The 19,654-nt window shown below is 45.5% G+C and overlaps 1 protein-coding gene across 6 annotated transcripts in view; it reads right to left on the reverse strand.

Moving 5' to 3' along the window:
• Positions 1-16,153: 16,153 nt before the first annotated feature.
• NUP214 (nucleoporin 214) overlaps positions 16,154-19,654 on the reverse strand; it is a 100,018-nt gene continuing 96,517 nt past the window's right edge. For 3 of the 6 annotated variants that reach the window (XM_032634502.1, XM_032634504.1, XM_032634500.1), the window contains 3 exons: positions 18,248-18,387; positions 16,941-16,965; positions 16,154-16,434 (listed from right to left, as the gene is read on the reverse strand). In XM_032634502.1, coding sequence (XP_032490393.1) covers positions 16,401-16,434; positions 16,941-16,965; positions 18,248-18,387 — 199 coding nt within the window. In that variant the 3' untranslated portion in view covers positions 16,154-16,400. The remainder of the gene's footprint in view (positions 16,435-16,940; positions 16,966-18,247; positions 18,388-19,654) is intronic. The other 3 variants (XM_032634499.1, XM_032634501.1, XM_032634498.1) reach the window with 1 other exon arrangement.

The raw sequence follows: 19,654 nt of genomic DNA on the forward strand, positions 1-19,654 counted from the left end.
GAGAAAGGCAAATCAGAACCACAGTGAGATATCACCTCACACCTGTTAGAATGGCCATCATCAGAAAAACCACAAATAATAAATGTTGCCAAGGATGCGGAGAACAGGGATCCTTGTACACTGTTGGTAGGAATGTAAATTGGTGCAGCCATTATGCAAAACAGTACAGAGGTTCCTCAAAAAACTGAAAATAGAACTACCATATGATCCAGCAATTCCACTCCTGAGTATATATCCAAAGAAAACAAAAACACGAATTCAAAAAGATACATGTGTAACCAAGCAGAACCCTATGGGGCCTTCCTGGGACAGACACCTGCCACCCCCACCCCCCACCATGTCCTCTGCCTGCCTCTTTTTTTTTTTAAAATAAATTTATTTATTTTATATATTTATTTTTTAATTTTTGGCTGCGTTGGGTCTTCGTTGCTGCGCACGGGCTTTCTCTGATTGCGGTGAGTGGGGGCTACTCTTCATTGCAGTGCACGGGCTTCTCACTGCAGTAGCTTCTCTTGTTGAGGAGCACGGGCTCTAGGCACGTGGGCCTCAGTAGTTGTGGCTCGTGGGCTCCAGAACACAGGCAGTAGTTGTGGTGCACAGGCTTAGTTGCTCCACGGCATGTGGGATCTTCCTGGGCCAGGGTTCGAACCCGTGTCCCCTGCATTGGCAGACGGATTCTTAACCACTGCGCCACCAGGGAAGCCCCTGCCTACCTCTTGCCTATAGACAAACTTTAGCCTCCCAGGCCTTCCCCACATTTCAAAGAACATGTTTAATCAGAGAAGTGAGAAAATGCAGAAACAAATGAAACACATAAGACAAAATAATAAGTTTGGCTGTTAAACAAAGTCAAGGACTTTTAGTTCCTTCTCAGGGGCTACATAGTATTCTGAACTATATCCTTTGAGCTGTTTTTCAGATACTGAAACCCCAACCAGGTGGAAGAAGTTAACAGTACAGTGCCCACAAGCACACAGACCCCAGACTGGCTGGAATCAGAAGGTTGATGATGTTAACTCCTTATTAACTCAACACTAACCAATCCCAAGAATGTCCACGAGCTGATCACACACCCTGCAACGCTCTCCTTCACCCCGTCTTTAAAAAACCTTTCCCTGAAAGCCACTGGTGAGTTCAGATCTTTTGAGCATTAGCTGCCCGGACTCCTTGTTTGGTGTCTGCAATAAATGCTGTAATTTCCTTCACCACAACCCCGTGTCAACAGGTTGGCTTTACTGCACACAGTCAAAGAGACCCAAGTTTGGTTCAGTAACACATGCACTCCAATGTTCATAGCAGCATTATTTACAGTAGCCAAGATATGGAAGCAACCTAAGTGTCCATCAATAGACGAATGTATAAAGAAGATGTGGTGTTATATATACATATACATATATATACACACACACACACACACACACACACACACACATACACACACACACACACACACACACAATGGAATACTACTCAGCCATAAAAAAAATAAAATTTTTGCCATTTGCAACAACATGGATGGATGTGAAGTGTTTATTCTTACTGAAATAAGTCAGAGAAAGACAAATATCGTATGTTAACACTTACATGCGGAATCTAAAAAATAAAACAAATGAGTGAATATAACAAAACAGAAACAGATTGAGAGATAGAGAGAACAAACTAGTGGTTACCAGTGGGGAGAGGGAAGAGGGAAGGGGCAGGTCAGGGGTAGGGGATTAAGAGGTACAGGCTACTATGTATAAAATAAATAAGTTACAAGGATATATTGTACAGCACAGGGAATATAGCCAAAATTTCATAGTAACTTTAAATGGAGTAAAATCTATAAAAATTCTGAATCACTATGTTGTATATCTGAAAGCAATATAATACTGTAAATCAACTATACCTCAGCAAAAAAATCTATCATTCAAAATACACAAACCTAAGTAAGTGTAGAAGAACTGTAAATACTTAAACAGTCAAATTTTATTAAGTTTGTAGAATTTATGGTTCTGAAATTATTAAAATTTAAAATTGCATGAAGGAAAAGAAAAAGGTAGCTTACCCCAGGATTGTGGTGGGTGTTCAAAGGTCAATGGATACAAGGCATGTGAAACAGTACCTGACACATAGTAAGTGCTCAGGGCATTTGAGCTGTTAATATGGGTAAGCCCCCGAGCCTCAGTTTCCTCATCTGCAAGATGGGGCTAAGGGGCTCTCTTCATGGGGGAGGACTCAGTAGGATCAGTAAGCACAGCCTTACTGTGCTCACATGTAGCCAGGTGCCCAACTGGCATTAGCTGATATTGACTTTGTAACCCGGACGTTAAAATGGTTTTCTTTTCTGCCCCAATTTCAGCTGAGACACGGAAGGTAAGGTACAATACAAGCAGTACTGCTCCTCTGTGCTGGATGTGCTGAGGGACCTGGGATCACTTTGGCCAGTATTTGTCCAATCACACTCAGGGGTGTAAATGAGGCAGAATAAAGGCTGCCCTGGAGAGAGCCAGTGGTGGACTGTCTGTTCTTCGGGATGCAGCGTGTTTACTTCACTCCAGCACCCCTCCTCGTGGCAGCCTCCCCGAGGTGGGCAGCCAGGCCTCCCTGCAGCCATGCCAGCCTGTGTCTGTGGGCTTTGCCCTGTGCCCACCAGGTGCTTAAGGCTCAGTTAATGTTTACCACTGTCCTGAGCTCAGATGCGTGTGGTCCTGGAGTCAGACTGCTGGCTCCACCACCTGACACCTTGGCTTGTGGGTTACCCTCCCTGAACGTCTTGGCATCCTCAGCTGAGAATGTGGATGGTATATTATTATTGTGGTAACATACAATTTACTACCTTAACCACTTTTTCAGCATACAGTTCTGTGCCATTAACACAACACCCACATTGCTGTGCAACCATCATTGCCATCTACCTCCAGAACGTTTTCACCTTGCACAACAGAAACTCTATACTCATTCAACAACTCCCGGGGCTTCCCTGGTGGTGCAGTGGTTAAGAATCTGCCTGCCAACGCAAGGGACACGGGTTCAAGCCCTGGTCTGGGAAGATCCCACATGCCGCGGAGCAACTAAGCCCACGTGCCACAACTACTGAGCCTGTGCTCTAGAGCTCGCGAGCCACAAGTACTGAGCCCGCGTGCCTACAGCCCGTGCTCCACAAGAAGCTTGTACACTGCGATGAAGAGTAGCCCCTGCTCACTGCAACTAGAGAAAGACTGTGCGCAGCAATGAAGACCCAACGCAGCCAAAATAAATAAAATAAATTAAAAAATCAAAACCAAAAACCATAACTTCCCATCCCCCTCTCCCCAGTACCCCTGGCAACCACCACTGTACTTTCTGCCTCTATGAATCTGACTAGTCTAGGGACCCCATATGTGTGGAATCATATACTTTGTCTTTTTGTGTCTGCTTTTTTACACTTAGCATCCTGTCCTCAAGGCTCATTCATATTGTAGCAGGTGTCAGCATTTCTTTCCTTTTTAAGGCATTTCTCTCTGACCCATTCTTCCACGGGTCCTGACTACCCAGAGGTGTCCCAGAATTACAGCCCCGTCCCTGCTGCTCATGGCGAGTCATCAACACATGGGTAAATTCTAGAGCTGTGCAAGGACGTCCATGTGTGGTCCACTTTGGAAGATTTCCCTCCAACTGGTTAAAATAATAAGATACGAAGTGCTTAAAGAGAGAAATTTTTCTCATCTAGAAAACTCATTTATAAAAGGCTATTCTCCATGAAATGAAAATTATTAGCTCTATGCATGAAGAAGGTAAGAGTATGAGGAAGCATTTTCCGAAGTGCCATAGTGAATCTGGACTTCAGGGTGACCTTTGATAAGGTCCTTTATTATATCCTCAGGGGCAGGTGTTTACAGGTATAACCTTGGGCTTCCCTGATTCTTTTAATCTGGATAAAGCCCATCACAAGATGTGGCGGAGACAGGAGGGGGACCCAGAGGCTGTGGGTTACTGGCAGGGGCACCTGCCCTGATTTTCAGCGATCACTTGGTTTTGGCTGCAGATCTGGCTGCCAGCAATGGAAAATGAGCTCCCTTTGGGACTTCTTCTGGTGCCTCTGATCAGTTAGGAGCTCTGCACGGCGGGGTCTCATAGAGAATAAGTATGGCAGCTGGCAAGGTGGACTGAGTGATTAACGCAGCACTTAGGATGTTGTTACCTGCAAGGTGAAGGGATTTCCCTGTAAACAGCCTGACAATTCCTGTAAAGGTAAATGAGGGGCGGCTGACTAGGCTTCTTCAGCTGTCCTCCTAACACATGGCTCCACACGGTGTGGCACAGTAATTCTGCCATGTGGACACATTCCTTCACCCTCTGATGGTGACGGAGGAGGAGAATCCAACTCCTCCCACCCCATGACATGAAGCTGATGCTCCTAAAGGAACTACAGATGTGAGAAATGGTGGTAGGGTTGGCAGAATTGATGGGTTTGATGGTCAGGGAACCCAGAAAGGTCTGAATCCTGCCCACAGTCCATCTTCCTTCCCTGGGGGATCTGAGGGGAGATGGACACCCTAGGAAGAAGCACCTCTTCTTTGTTAGCTGGACAGGGGTCCTGAAAATCCAGCCTGAGAATCCAGAAAGCTGGGTATTACAGAAAACCCCTTTGGGTACTAGTTTCATCCCACCCCACACTCTCCATCGCCAAGGCTCAGCAATATGGCACATCACTGTGGCTGCCTGGAGGGCAGGTAGGAGAAACAAGATAAGGATGGCCACTCTTACCACTTCTGTTCTACCTTGTGCACAGAGCAAAATAGAAAGAAAAATAAAATGCATAAAGAATTGTTAAGGAAAAAGAAAACTATTCACAGTGAAACAAAATGTCTCTGTGTGCAGATAATCCAAAGAAATCTACACATACACACACACATTAATAAGCAAATTTATCACAGTTACAGAGCACACAATTAATATAAATCAATTATATTTCTATATACCCTCACTTGTTCAGCACCATTTGCTGAAGACTATCCTTCCTCCACTGAATTGCCTTTTCACCTTTGTCAAAAATCAACTGATCATATGTGTGCATCTATTTCTGAACCTTCTATTCTGTATAATTTATCTATTTGCTTATCTTGACACCAGTATTGCATGGTTTTAAATATCATAACTTTGTAAGTTTAGAAGTCAAATAGCTTAAGTTCTCTTTTTCTTTTTTAATGTTGTTTTGGCTATTATAGGTTCTTTTCATTTCCATAAGAATTTTAGAATCAGCTACACACACACACACAAAAGCCTATTGGAATTTTCATGGGATTGCACTGAATCTATAGATCAATTTGGAGAGAACTGACATCTTAACAATATCGAGTCTTCTTATTCATAAGTATATATTTCTCCTTTTATTTGGGTGTTCTTTAAATTCAGTCGGCATTATTTTATAGTTTTCAGTGTACAGGTCTTGTACATCTTGTCAGATTTATACTTAAGTAATAGGCATTTGATGTTACTGTAAATGGTATTTGCTTTTTAAATTTCAATTTTTAATTATTCATTGCTAGTATGTGGAAATACAATTGGTTTTTTTTTATACTGACCTTATATCCTGCAACCTTGCTAAAATCACTTACTGGTTTTAGTAGTTTTATAGATTTTATAGAATTTTCTATATATGTGATCATGTTATTTGCAAACAAAGCTTAACTTCTTCCTTTCTAATCTGGATCCCTATATTTCTTTTTCTTGCCTTAGTGCATTGGCTAGAACTTCCTGCACAATGTAGGACAGAAGAGGTAATGGATATTCTTGCCTTGTTCCAAATCTGATGTGAAAGCATTCTTTCATCATTAAGTATGATATTAAAAGTAGGTTTTTCCTAGATGCCCTTTATCAGGTCAAGGAAATTCCTTTTTATTTCTATTTCACTGAGAATTTTTGTCAGAGATGGACAGTGGATTTTATCAAATGCTTTTTCTGTATCTATTGAGATGATCACATGGTTTTTATTTTTGACTCTGTTAATTGTATTGATTGGTTTTCAAATGTTTAACCATTAATTGCTAGAACAAACCCCACTTGGTCATTATGCATTATCTTTTTAAATATATTATATAAAATATATATTTTATATATTTTTAATATATTATAATATTATTTAGGATTTGATGCCTAAACTTTTGTTAAAAATCTTTACATCTATCTAAGTGAGTGATATTTGTCATTTTCATTTATATTATATAACTTTGTTGGGTTTTGGTATAAAAGTAATGCTAGCCTCATAGAACGAATTGGAATGCATTCCATTCTTTTCGATTTTTTTGGAAGAGTTTGTATATAACTGGCATTATTTCTTCTTTAAGTATTTGCTGGACCTCACCAGGAAAGCCATTCGGACCTGGAATTTTCTTTATGGAAAAATTCTGGATAATAAATTCAATCTCTTTAGTAGCTGTAAGGCTATTCAGATTATCTATTTCTTCTTGAGTGAGCTTTGATAATTTGTTTTTCAAGGACTATTTCATCTAAGTTGAATTTATTGACATAGGATATTTGTAATATTACCTTTCTTAATATCTGAAGAATCTGTAGTGATGTCACCTTTCTCATTCTTGACATTGGTAATTTGTTTTTTGTTATTTATTTTTTTCTTGATCAGTCTGGCTAGAGGCTTATCAACTTAATTGATTTTTCTCAAAGAACCAGTTTTTGGTTTCATTGATTTTTCTCCTTTTTGTCCTGTTTTGTTTTCTATTTTATTCATTTTTGCTCTGATCCTTATTTCCTGTCTTCTGCCTATCTTGGGTCTCATTTACTTTTCTAGTTTCTTAGTTTTCTTCATTTTTAAACATAGGCATTTAGTATTATAAATTTCCCTCTAAGTACTTCCTTAGCACCACAAATTGTGATTGGTTGTGTTTTCATTTTTCATTCAGTTATAAACATTTTCTAATTTCCTTTTAAATTTCTTCTTTGAATAATGGGTTATTTTAAAATGTGTTATTTAGCTTCCAAATATTTAGGGATTTTCCAGATATCTTTCTGTTATTGATTTCTAATTTAATTTCATACACTAGAGAACATATTTTCTATGCTTTGATTCCTTTTGAATTGACTGAGACTTGTTTTATGACTTGGAATATGGTCTATCTTGGTACATTTGAGAAGAACATATATTCTACTGATGTTGGGTGGAGTGTTCTATAAGTGTCAATTAGGTCCAAGTTGGTTGATAGTGTTGTTCAAGTCTTCCGAAGACGTACTGATTTTCTGTTTACTTCTATCAATTACTGAGAGTGTTGTTGAACCCTTTGACTAGAATTGTGGATTTATCTATTTCTCCTTGCAGTTCTAATGGTTTTGCTTTATGTATCCTAAAGCTGTTATTAGGTACAGAAACATTCAGGACTCATGTCCTCTTCATGAATTGACATATTATGAAATGACCATGTTTATCCCTGGTAATATTCTTTGTTCTGAAATCTTCTTTGACTGATATAAATACAGCTACTCCAGCTTTTAAAAAAAATCTATGTTGGCATGATATCTTCGTCCCTCTTTTTCTTTTTAACCTACTTGTGTCTTAAAGTTGGTTTCTTCCAATAAGCACCTACTGTATAGCACAGGGAACTCTGTTCAATATTACATAACAACCTAAATGGGAAAAGTATTTGAAAAAGAATAGATACATGTGTATGTATAACTGAATCACTTTGCTGTACACCTGAAACTAACACAACATTGTTAATTACCTATACTCCAATATAAAATAAAAAGTTGGTTTCTTACAGGCAGCATGTAGTAGTCGGATCTTGCTTTTTTATCCAATCTGCCAATCTTGAGATTTTAACTGGGGAATTAGACCATTTACATTGAATGTGATTATTGATATGGCTGGGTTTACATCAACTATCTCGCTGTTTGTTTTCCTTTTGTTACTTTCCCCCTTCTTTTTTTGCCTTCTTTTGGATTAGTTTTAATGATTCCATTTTATCCCCTTTGTTGGTTTATGAGCTATAACTCTTTGTTGTGCTATTTTGGTGGTTGCTTTAGGATTTACCAATACATCTTTAACCTACCATAATCTGTCTTTAACTAACATAGTGCTTCAGGGGTAGTTGATGAACCCTACAACAGTGTATTTTCATTTCTTGTCTCCCAGCCTTTCTGTTATTGTTGTCATAAATTTTTTTACTACATGTTATAAAACCCTTAATACGTTATTATTTTTGCTTTAGTTGTCTTTTAGAGACTTGAAAAATACCCCCACCTCCCTTTTTATATTTACTCATGTAGTTACCATTTCTGATGTCTTTCGTATTTTCCCCCCATCTCTCCTCCCTTTTCAAGGACTCTCATTACACACATCTCAGGATGCCTGAAGTTGTTCTTCAGTTTACTGATGCTCTATTCCAATTTTTTCTCAGGCTTCTTTGTGTGGTTCATTTTGGGTCGTTCCTATTGCTATGCCTTCAAGCTCACTAATCTTCCTCTGAAGTGTATAATATTGTGTTAATCCCATACAGGATATTCTCATTTCAGACATTACAGTTCTCATCTCTAGTTTGATTTGGGTCTCTTCCATGCCTCTATTTAACATGTTCAGTCTTTTTTTTTTTTTTTAGCTTCTTAAACATATACAGTTTTAATAATGATTGAAAAATTCTCGGCCACTAATTTTATCATCTGGGTCACTTCTGGATTAGTTTCAATTGATTTTTCTCCTCATTACAGATACTTCTCCTTTTGCACACTTGGTAATCTTTGATTGGATGCTGGAAATTATGAAATTTATTTTGTTGGGTACTGGGTACTTTTGTATTCCTGTAAGTTTCATGAGCTTAGTTCTGGGATCTTACTCGGTAACGATCTTATTCATTTGGGCTTTGCTTCTAAGCTTTGTTAGGTAAGAGTGGCATTTTGTTATGACTGATTTTCCCCTACTACTGAAGTAAAACCCTTCTGAGTACTCTATCCAATGCTAAGTGAATACTGTGGTTTTCCACTTTGGTTGATAGGAACCAGCACTAGTTTATGCCCTAAAGTTCTTAGGATTTTGCCTCTAATCCTTTCATGTTGCGTTTTCTCCAGACATGGGATTTCCTCACATGCATGCGCCGATCAGTACTTAGTACTTGAGACAGTCCCTCTGCAGAGTCCAGAGCTCTCTCTGTGCAGCCCTGTCCTCTCTGATACTTTGCCGTATGAACTCACAAAGACCACTGGGCTCTACTTGGATGCTTCTTCCCAGTGCTGTGACCTGGAAATGTTCCCTGGGCAGGAAACTAGGGCAATTGTAGGGCTCACCTCATTTGTTTCTTGAATCCCAGGGGTCACTGTTGTTTGCTGTTTGATGTCAAACTGTTTTGAAAACTGATTGGTATTTTAGTTGTTTCAGAAAGAAGGTAAATCTGGTACCTACTAACTCATTTTGCTGGAAACAAAGTTACCTTACTTGGAAATAAAAGAATCTGTAGGCCAGTGTCACGCATTTCCACAATTTCTGGAGGAAAAGAACTCTGAAATAACCAAGAATTAGAGGGACTGATTTTTTTTTTTAAAGGTTATTACTGCAGCAATTTTACAAGAACACAATGATCTACCAAAAGGAAAAACCACAGTAACCCTAAAATTTATGAATTCATCCATAAGCAGCAACTGAAAACCATGACCAATTCAAGGCAACGCTGCTCGCTGAAAAAAATCTGGCCCTCCCCCAAACTGCAAGAATTCCCACCCTCTTGACAGGCACTCATGCAGTGGAGAGTTACACGACAGCTAGACATCTCAACAGGGACCTAGAGTTCCCCTGTAGACTTTCCCCATGCTTTCAACTTGTGAATACCTAATACGGGTAACCTTTTCTAACTCAGTAAGTCATTTTCCTTGCATGTGAAGGAAACCTAAGGAGTTCTGTGTTGAAGAACAGACTTCCATTTTAGATCCATAGACCCTCCTAAAGGATGTTGCCTAGAGGTTTGGGCACTTGGTCCACAGCTCTGGTGTCAGTAGCCAAGATACAGATTGAAGGAGCTTTACTTTAAGGATGAGCAGTGTAAATTTTGTCTTCCTCTCCAGCCCTCTGGCCTCTCTTACCTCTCCAATCTGATATTAGTGCTAGGAAATAAACAGGAGTCACTCACTATTTGATAGTATTAATAAACTTACAAATGGCAACGGATCACCACAACATAGGTCCCCATGGTCCTGTTTCCTGTTACTAGGCAGCTAAGTCAAGTATACTTTGACTATTCTATTTGTTCTTGACAGAAGTTTAGCTTTAAGATAAAATAAACATCTTTGATTAAGAATCCAACTGGAAATTAAATTGACTTTCGGATAGAATAACTCTATCTACTCAGGCAAGTTGCTCTGAGGCCCTGACCAGCATTCAATGATGAGCAGAGCTGGGGCCCCTTCTCATTCCAGATACCCCAATCCAATCACTGTGACACAAAATACTCCTTTATAGGTAAGATGAGCCACTGGAAATAAAAATGAGTTTGAGAGAAGCCCAAGGTACATTCTGATTTTATATCCAAGGGGCAGTGGATGGACACCATCATGAAAAGGCTCATCAGTACAGTAAAAATCAGACTAGAAGCTTCTTCAAAGGCAGGGTTTTAATTTCTGTGTATTTGCAGGTTCCAGTTTCAGGTCCAGAGCATTTTGAGAGACCTCACTTTAACATGGATCACTGGAATGGAAAGTGAAATCTCACCTTCATGGGTGCCATTCCATTGGGGAAAATTGTGCAGAGAGGGCATTTAGGGACACCCAAGAGCGATGAGGGACAGCTCTGGGTGAACTGCCAAAAGTGGGAGGAGGCAGGGCCCACTGGTTTGTACCTTTGAGCGACAAGCACCCGTGGACAAGCCAAGGTCTCAAATGGACCACGTGTTCCTGCCACCCCTTAGTCCTTCAGAGACCACAGGGACCCACGTTATAGCTAGATTCCCACGATGAGACTTTTTTTTAAAAATAAATTTATTTATTTTTAAATTTTGGCTGTGTTGGGTCTTCGTCGCTGCGCGCGGGCTTTCTCTAGTTGCGGTGGGCGGGGGCTACTCTTTGTTGCGGTGCGCGGGCTTCTCATTGCAGCGGCTTCTCTTGTTGCGGAGCACAGGCTCTAGGCACACGGGCTTCAGTAGTTGGGGCACGCGGGCTCTAGAGTGCAGGCTCAGTAGCTGTGGCTCGCGGGCTTAGCTGCTCCGCGGCATGTGGGATCTTCCCGGACCAGGGCTCGAACCCGTGTCCCCTGCATTGACAGGCGGATTCTTAACCACTGCGCCACCAGGGAATTCCCGTGACTTTCAATAATTGATTTTTATTGCATGGCTGAAAACATGAAAATAAAATGCTCACCACGAGTTTAACTGCGGATACTTTTCTTATCCGGGGAACATCTATCGCACAAGCTGAGCCATCCTGCGTATCTTTAAGTTGTAATGCCCTGAGCAAGAGTTCACCTCTGGACAGTTGAGCTCGCTGGTTTTGGAGCGTAAACAGCTACGAGAGCAAGCGACTCAGCTCTTGCAGCAGACTCATTTTAGCTCTTTGATTACCGCCGTTATACTGAGTGCCGTAAATGAGAAGGGGGTCAGGAATGGGGAACTTAGCCTTCTGCTCTCACTCTAATAAATGATGATGATGATGATAATAACACCAGCTTTATATATAATGTCTCATTTAATCGTCAGCAAACCTAGACAAATACATTATCATTCCCCCTTTTTACAGATGATAAAACTGGGGCTCAGAGAGGTTAAGTGACTTGCCTTAAGTCACACAGCTAGGATGGGATTCGAGCCCAGACACACACATGACCTTAAGCAATAAACTCTACTTGCTGGATTGAGTCACTTTCTTCCCTGTTTTGGGTCTGAATTCCCTTCTGTATTGAGGATAGAATCGAACAGGATCATCTTCGGCCCCCAGATGCCGGCTTCTTTGATTCCCGCTTGGGCCGGCGGGAGCGGACGTGGAGGGAGGCCGGGAGGAGCGATGAGCTGGACTCGCCGCGACGTGCGGCTCGGGCCTGCCCCGTGCCCCCATCACCACACTGACTCACTGTCTGCAGCTGGCGGGCCGGGGCCGCGAACGACGTGGAGAATCTCTGGCCAGGGCTGTGGAATGGACGGGACTCCACTCACGAGCAGAGAGGGGCGGAACAATGGAGTAACTGCCGCCTCGGTGGGTCTGTGGCCGACCGCCTGTGGGGCTCTGGAAAGCCTCAAAGCCAGAGCCCGCAGGAAACGGCGGAGGAAGGAGGGGCCTGGACAGCCGGAGGGCGTGGGGCCAGCTGCTTCATCCGGGGTCTGATCGCCTTCCTCCTCCGGAAGCGGACGCGAGCCCCTATCTGTACATGGTGTGCGCCAACGCCGGCACCACAGACTCAGCCCCGCCCCCGTCCCGCCCCGCTGGGGTTTTGGTTCAGTCGGAGGATCACGCACAAGTTGGAGCAGCAGAACGGCGGCAACCGACTACACAACCGGCAGCGCGTTTACCGTGGTCCACACCCAATGTCAGCTCCTTTCCGTGGGGGTAGACACGACAGGCATGTGCTGGGCTTGGCAGTGTCCCTGGCACAACTGGGCAGCTACTGCCTCTAGAATGAACGACCACCTTGAGGGAGGACGATCACGAGAGCCAGCGGTGGACGGCCAGGGCCCAGTCGAGGGCAGGCGGGTGCGGTGCGGGGCAGGGCAGCAGGCACTGCCCCGGTTCCTTCTGGCTCCACCGCTGCCCGGCTTAGGACTCAGCAAACTGCTTACTCTCTTGGTCTCACTCTCATCTGGAAGATGTTAAGTTAAACATGCAGACAGTAATCATTCAACGAACTACCACTACTATTATCACTGAATACGAGAGAGAGGAATGTGTATTGGAAACACAACCTGCAGGAAGTAAATAAGCTATGCTTTTTGTCCAGCGACACCGACAATGAAGCAAGGATGAGTTTCAAGGAAGCTGGCTCCAGCAGAAAGGTTCCACGGTAAAAGTATTTGGGAAATGGCAGACTATTGCATCTTACTGATTTACAAAGCAAATTTGCATACTAAAGGCTCAAAAGAGTCCGATAAAAAGACGTGTTAAATTTCACTCTGTTCATTCTTTTCCCCAACTTATCTGACCGTGGAACCATTCTTATTTTGGCTGAGTATACAAACGTTCCGCAGGAAACATTCTGAAGACAGAGGAGGTTTGGGGGCTAAAACCATCTCAGTCTAATTGCTTTTTTTTCCTCCTGTGAGTGATGAAGGAACAGACAAATCAGAGAGAACCGGGGTAGGAGGAGGAAGAGGAGACTGATCCCGGAAGCCCGGGGCCGGGAGGTACACCTGCCCCTGCTTTCCGCCCAGCAGGTGACACCCAGAAGCAGCAGGAGAGCCGGCCGATGCCCGGGAGCACTGGGCAGGCGCTATGTGAGGAAACCGAGCGGGAACCCACAAGTTGACGGAACTGAAGAGAAAAGGAAAGGGTGACAGAGCCAAGCTCAGGAGGGTGCAGGACACCTGCCCCTCCTCCTCCAGTACTTTGTCTGAAGCACAACGTGGCGACCAGAGGCAGCGGGACTGAGTCGCGCCGGGAGACAGGATGAGGTCAAGGAGGGGAGCTCCCCCCACCCGTTGATCGGGGAGACCTCACAGAGGCGGCGTTCAGAAGCTGCCGAACAGGAAGGCGCTGACAGCCCACCTGTGCTTTTGTGTTTCCTTTCTGAGCAGGTGCCCAAAATGCAGCTGAAACTTAAACTCGGTGCCCCTCATCAACAGCTTCAGAAGGATCCCTTACCCTGGACTCACGGCCAAATCAACACAGCCGTGGGAGTGCGGGTCTCTTTCAGATGCTCCACAGGAAGAAGATATTTATAGTTACTGCCATTAAAAGGTTTCTCTAAATGTGGACCGTGGACCGTGGACCATCTGCGTGGGAATCACCTGTGAAGCTTATCAAAAACACAGCTTGAAGGGACTCAGCCCTGCTGAGGCAGTATCTCAGACTGAAGTGGAGGCCTCCTGCGCCACAGCTTGGTTAAGCAGGCGCCCTCCCGGGCCCATCTGCGGTCACGGTCCCTTCTCACGGGGACATGACCCTCACACTCGCGGCTGCTCTCCGTCTGCCCCTATTTGGGGAAGGCGCAGCCCCACCGTCTCCTCCCCGGGCAGGCTGGAGCCACCGTGCATTCCCTGCCCAGCATCCTGGGAGCTTGGGTTTCAGGGGACGCATGCTGGCTGCGCTCTGAGATGACCCCTGTCACCCACCAGCGAAATCGACCCCAAAAAAGGAACTCAGAGGGGCTCCCACACCAGCCATACATTCCCTGGTGGCCGCCGCGCCCGACAGTGAGTGCGGGGGGGGGGGGGGGGGCGCGGGGGTGTTATCTGGCCGAGCTCAGCTGATACGGCCTTAGGGAGAGATGTCACATGCCACCTCGATGGAGGATTACACAGAGAATTTGAGGTCAAGGGTTTAGGCCAAACCAGCTTCTATTTATAAAAAAGAGCCTCTGGGGGGAACATAAGCGCAGGAGATGGCTCTGTCTGGGTGCCGGTCAGGAGGAGGACACGCAGAGGCAGGTCAGCTCCTGCCGTTTAGTCACGTTGCTCCCTTAAAGCAAGGCCCTCCACCGCGAGCTGTTCCCATCAACGCTCGAATTCCTTTGCCTCAAGATGGCCCTGTGTACGAACTAGGGAGAGCACACGTGGGAGGAATGAGCCCCGTGTGGACGTCTGGGGACTGGCTCTGCGGCTGGGGGGGCCTCACATGAGAACAGGTGGAGACGGGCTCTTCAGTTCCACAAAAACCAAAAAGGGTACCCGTTAAATGACTGAAGTCCAAGCTCTTTGAAGGAGGCAGACGCCCTGATTAATGGGACATACGAACAGACTCTCACTCTCCTCTCATAAACTGCACAGAAAACAGGATAAGTCACCCAGGGGCCCAATTCCGGCCTGGGATTCCTGAAACCCAACATGCCGCACTTAGGAGGCTCCTCTTCTGATGAGAGTAAGAAACTACTGCCTTCAGCCGGAGGGCGTCCAGTACCAATTTCAGTCCTACTGAATCACAATCTGCCAGACTGGGGCTTCTGAGTCTGTACTTTACACAGAGCCCCTAGCAGAGCGAGGACCAGCAGGGCAGGCTGTGGCCCAGGGTACCTCCCCGGGGTCTACCCTCCCAACAAGCCAACAGAACCAGCCAGGTCATACTGGCTGTAATGTGACGAATTCAATCACATGGAAAACTTTTATTAACACCTTTCAAAATACAACTTTCCAATATATAAAAATCTAAATAACTGTCCCTTTCCAACCCTCCCCTGCTAATGACCCAAGCCAAAGCGCTGTCCTATTCTGAGCCTGAAAGATAACAAATTCTTATGCCTATGCTTTGGTGCAAGGCAGTCCTTGTTTGCCAGCAACTGGCTAGGACATCACAGGCCTAAGAACACTGCATTACAAGCACTGTAGTGAGACCAAAGTCGCGACCTCTAGGCCACCCTAGCCAACACCTGCCTGGTGGCATCGGGCAGTAGCAACATCTTCTCAACTCCTGGGTCTACCCAAGGGTTATGTGCACTGCGGTTCGTAGACAGGAGCCAGGAGTGGTCACCAATGTCACCGTCACCTACTGGAGATAAAAGCTGTTTCTCAATCAACTGTCCACCTCGCCGCCAGAGTATAAGAAATTAGCCGTGGGACACACAGAGCCCAAGAGCCAAACTGAGAGGATGAGCAGAGGTGTTCCAAGGGCAGCACACCTGTCACCAGCACCCCCTGGCAGGTTTTCCACACCTGCCTCACAGCTACCTGTACTCTGAGGTGTTAATACCTCTTCCGAAACTCAGCTAATGCCTGCATAAGTGAGTTTCTTTCCCTCTACTCAGTCACGCAGTTGGCACCTTGAGGGGCCTCATACTCAACAGCAAAAAGGATGTGAAGAAAAGACACCGAGTTATGGCCTCAAAAAGGCGCTGGCCAGCACTCAACCTCTTCCCCCTGGGGAGGGCCCCAGTCCGAGGAGACCAGGGGAGACTGTCTGGGAGAAGCGCCTGCCTATCCGTAACCTATGCTGGATCCTTTTGGCAGCCGTCTTTGAAGACACGTGCTGCTGGCTGATGGCAGGCTGTGCAGGTTTCTCAGACCCACACAAATGAGGAAACCTCTCTCCTTGGCTGTGACCTGAAAAAGCCCACATACATTCTGTATGGAAACAGGCGAAACAGTTTAATAGCGGGGCGGGGGGGTGGGGGGGGTGGGGGTGGGGAACAACCAACACAAAATAGAAAACAAAACAAGCAATCAAGCATCTCTGGAGTTTGGTTTCTGCTGTTGCTTTCGGGGTGTGTATTTCAATGAGAACGTCCAGCTCAAAGGACTGCTCCAGGGTTTCTCAGCGAAGGGGAGCTGAGAACGCAGTTGGTCACAGGAACGGAAAGGAACACCGACACCCACTCAGCTTCTCCAGCCACCAAAGCCCTGGACAGACCTGCAAGGAAGCGCCGGGAGAGGCATATCAGCTCCTGCTCTGAGGAAGGGCTTCGGGGCTTGTGCCACTCCCTGTGTTCAAAGCTCAGGACCCTGAATTTTTAATGTCATGCAGTTCTACACAGAAGCATAGAGCGAGGATCAAAAAAATAAGACTTGGTAATCGGCTTGGAGCCCAGGAAGCTCCTGAGACACCAACAGCAAAATAAGCAAAAGCATCTCTCGAGTCCTGCCTTCCAGACTTTGCTCATCAGAAGGCACAACCTTCTCTCTCAGGCTCAGCCCTTGAGGAGAGGCCAAGCCGGGCACCTCCTGCCACATGCCCGAGATCAGCAAGTCCACAGAACCCAAAGCCTGCTGCCAGACCACCATGCTGCTAGGACAAGCTTTTAAACCAGGAAAAATGGGCACAAAACGTACAAACAGAGCAGAAACTAGTATTTTCACATACCATACACTCTTTCATCCTTCGTTAATGACTCAAAATAACTGAAGATAGATACTTACGAGCTAGATGATCCAAAGCTGAATCCTGAAAAAGAGGAAAAGGGTGCAGTTAAAACACACACACACACACACACACACACACACACACACACACACACACACACACACAGGACATCCCGTGGCGCAGTGGTTAAGAACCTGCCTGACAATGCAGGAGACACGGGTTCGAGCCCTGGTCCGGGGAGATCCCACATGCCGCGAAGCAACTAAGCCCGTGTGCCACAACTACTGAGCCTGTGCTCTAGAGCCCTCGAGCCACAACTACTGAGCCCGCATGCCGCAGCTACGGAAGCCCACACGCCTACAGCCTGTGCTCTGCAACAAGAGAAGCCACCGCAACGAGAAGCCCCTGCACCGCAACAAAGAGTAGCTCCTGCTCGTCACACCTAGAGAAAGCCCGCGCAGCAACAAAGACCCAAAGACCCAACGCAGCCAAAAGAAAAAAACAAACAGAAAACCCAAAAAAAACACCACCACACACTTGGAAGACAAAGGTGGTCTCTAGGCTGCATTGTTTCCCTCCCTTTGTCTCCCTCCTCCTGCACTGCCTGCAGGTCCGGGTGGGCAGGAAGTGCCGTGGTCTTTTATTTCAGGGTTCTTCCCCCATCCCTGGCGGGCACTGGCAGAGGGTCTTGGGTAGGCACCCTCTCACTGCTGCACCGTGCCACACAGATCCACTGCGTCGGGAAAATATGTTTTTTCTACTTCTCCCATCCACTTGCTTCCTCTTCTTCTTGAGGCCAGAGCAGCAAGACACGCGGGTTCTAGGCCTGGCTCTGCTGCTCACCGTCTGGCCCTTTGGGCAAACTGGTTCCTTGGAGTTTTTGTGTCATTTGTAAAATAATAACGGTGCCTAACTTCTGTGTCTAATAACTGTGGTGCAAGGATAAAAGCAGAATGCACACACTGTACTATGTGGAGAAGCGGAGTGCCAAACAAATGAAAGACATTTTGTAAAGTCTCTACGTCTTATTTTTTTCTGTATCTTATTTTTTGAGTCTGATTTTTAAATCACGGTTTAGTAGAACCTGATTTTTAAATCAAGGTTATTTTGGGGGGTCCTCAAATCTTGAGAGAAAAATCAGGTCAGCCACTTCTTTACTTGGTAAGAAACAGCAGAGTGTTACAAATCTAATTAAAACCTAAAAAGAACATTTTGTCTTTCAAGCACTTTTGGCTTTTAAAATACTACACTGAACAGCCAGGTAAAACCACCCATTCTTGTTTTTTTGGGCCGGGGGTGTCCAGGCATTTACTGAGGAGACGAAAGGAGGGACCACGGTGAGGGAAGAGGTCTGGCTGCCTACCTCCGCTGCCTGACCCGAAGGCGGAGAATCCCGCGCCCTGGGCCCCGAACGCAGAGGACTGTTGGGACAGCGATCCGAACGTCGGGGCGTTCTGACTGGCGAGGGTGCCGAAGGACGTGGTGTTGCTGCTGCTCCCGAACCTGGGTTCCGGCGAGAAATGAGGCTGCGGTTAAGCGTGGCCACGCGGTCACTCTGCCGCCCGACGGCCTCATCCCCCCCTCCCGAGTCTCAGGAAGTGAGACTCGCGTGATTCGAGGTGACTCGCTTGGTTTAAAGTGGCCGCCTCTCAGAACAAACAGGCTAGAGCCCAGAGCCAACCTTCACCTCAGCTTCGGGAAGAAAAATAAAGGGACGCCATATGAAACCCCTCCTTGCCCAGTGTTTGAGTTCTCCTCCACTGTCTGGAAATTCCAGGTCACTGGTCCTACTCTAATCCCACTCCTGCCTCGGGTCTCTCATGTACGCCTGTGGGAACTCCTCAGATGTCAGTCGGGGTCAGATACAGTTTCCTGGCCAGGGACCTGAAAAAAGGTGACAGGCTCTTTCGGAGATTTCAAACCAAAGCTGGAACTCAGCTCTGCTGGACAAAATGGAACCAGCCAGTCAGGATTTATGTGGGAGAGCCCCCAGCCAAGGCAGAATCTGATACTTTTTTTTTTTTTTTTTTTTTTTTTTTACTAGTGAAGAAAATAGCTGGTTTCAAATAAATAAATAAAACCCTCCAGATTCCTAGTCAACCACGAACCTTCCACCAACTCTGCAGCATTATGTGCTGGGCGGCCACTGGCGAGAACAGTGCCCGTCAGAACCTGCCAGGATACCGGCTTAAGTCGATCCCAACTCTCCTTTAAAAGCTTTTCTTAACTTTAAGTCTTGGGGTTTCCTGACTTCCTGGGAGAAACTTAAAAGACCCATTGGTCTCTGCAGGAAATCTAAGAAGCAGTACATCGACTTGCTCACTTTCCTTGAAATTCGCCAGCACTGCTGCACCAGCACCTTTCATGGGGAGGAAAGGGTATGAATAAGGAGTCCACTTGAGTTTATTTTCAAGATAAAGATGCTTTCACCTGGCCAACCCTCATCCCATGTACCCTGACAGCTCTCCCAAACAAGCCCCTGGCTCCACTCCCCAGCCCTCTAGCTTTACACATCCTGAGCCAGTGCTGAGGACAAGGACAGCGAGAGGCCTGTAAGACGTTAATCTCAGACTCCACACCTCCTTTGAAGGAGACACTTTGTAGTCATCACCACATATATTTTACTGGGAATTTGTGGTGTGGTGAAGGCTATTTTTTCCATGGGGTTTTGGTAACCAGACCGAATTTCTGGGACCCTTAAAAGCAAATCTCTAATATGGCATTTTCAAGTGAGGATATGCACAAGGGAGTGAGAGCCGCCTTGAAGGCT

This window comes from Phocoena sinus, chromosome 6, assembly GCF_008692025.1.
Source record: "Phocoena sinus isolate mPhoSin1 chromosome 6, mPhoSin1.pri, whole genome shotgun sequence".
In the NCBI taxonomy this organism is placed as follows: Eukaryota; Metazoa; Chordata; class Mammalia; order Artiodactyla; family Phocoenidae; genus Phocoena; species Phocoena sinus.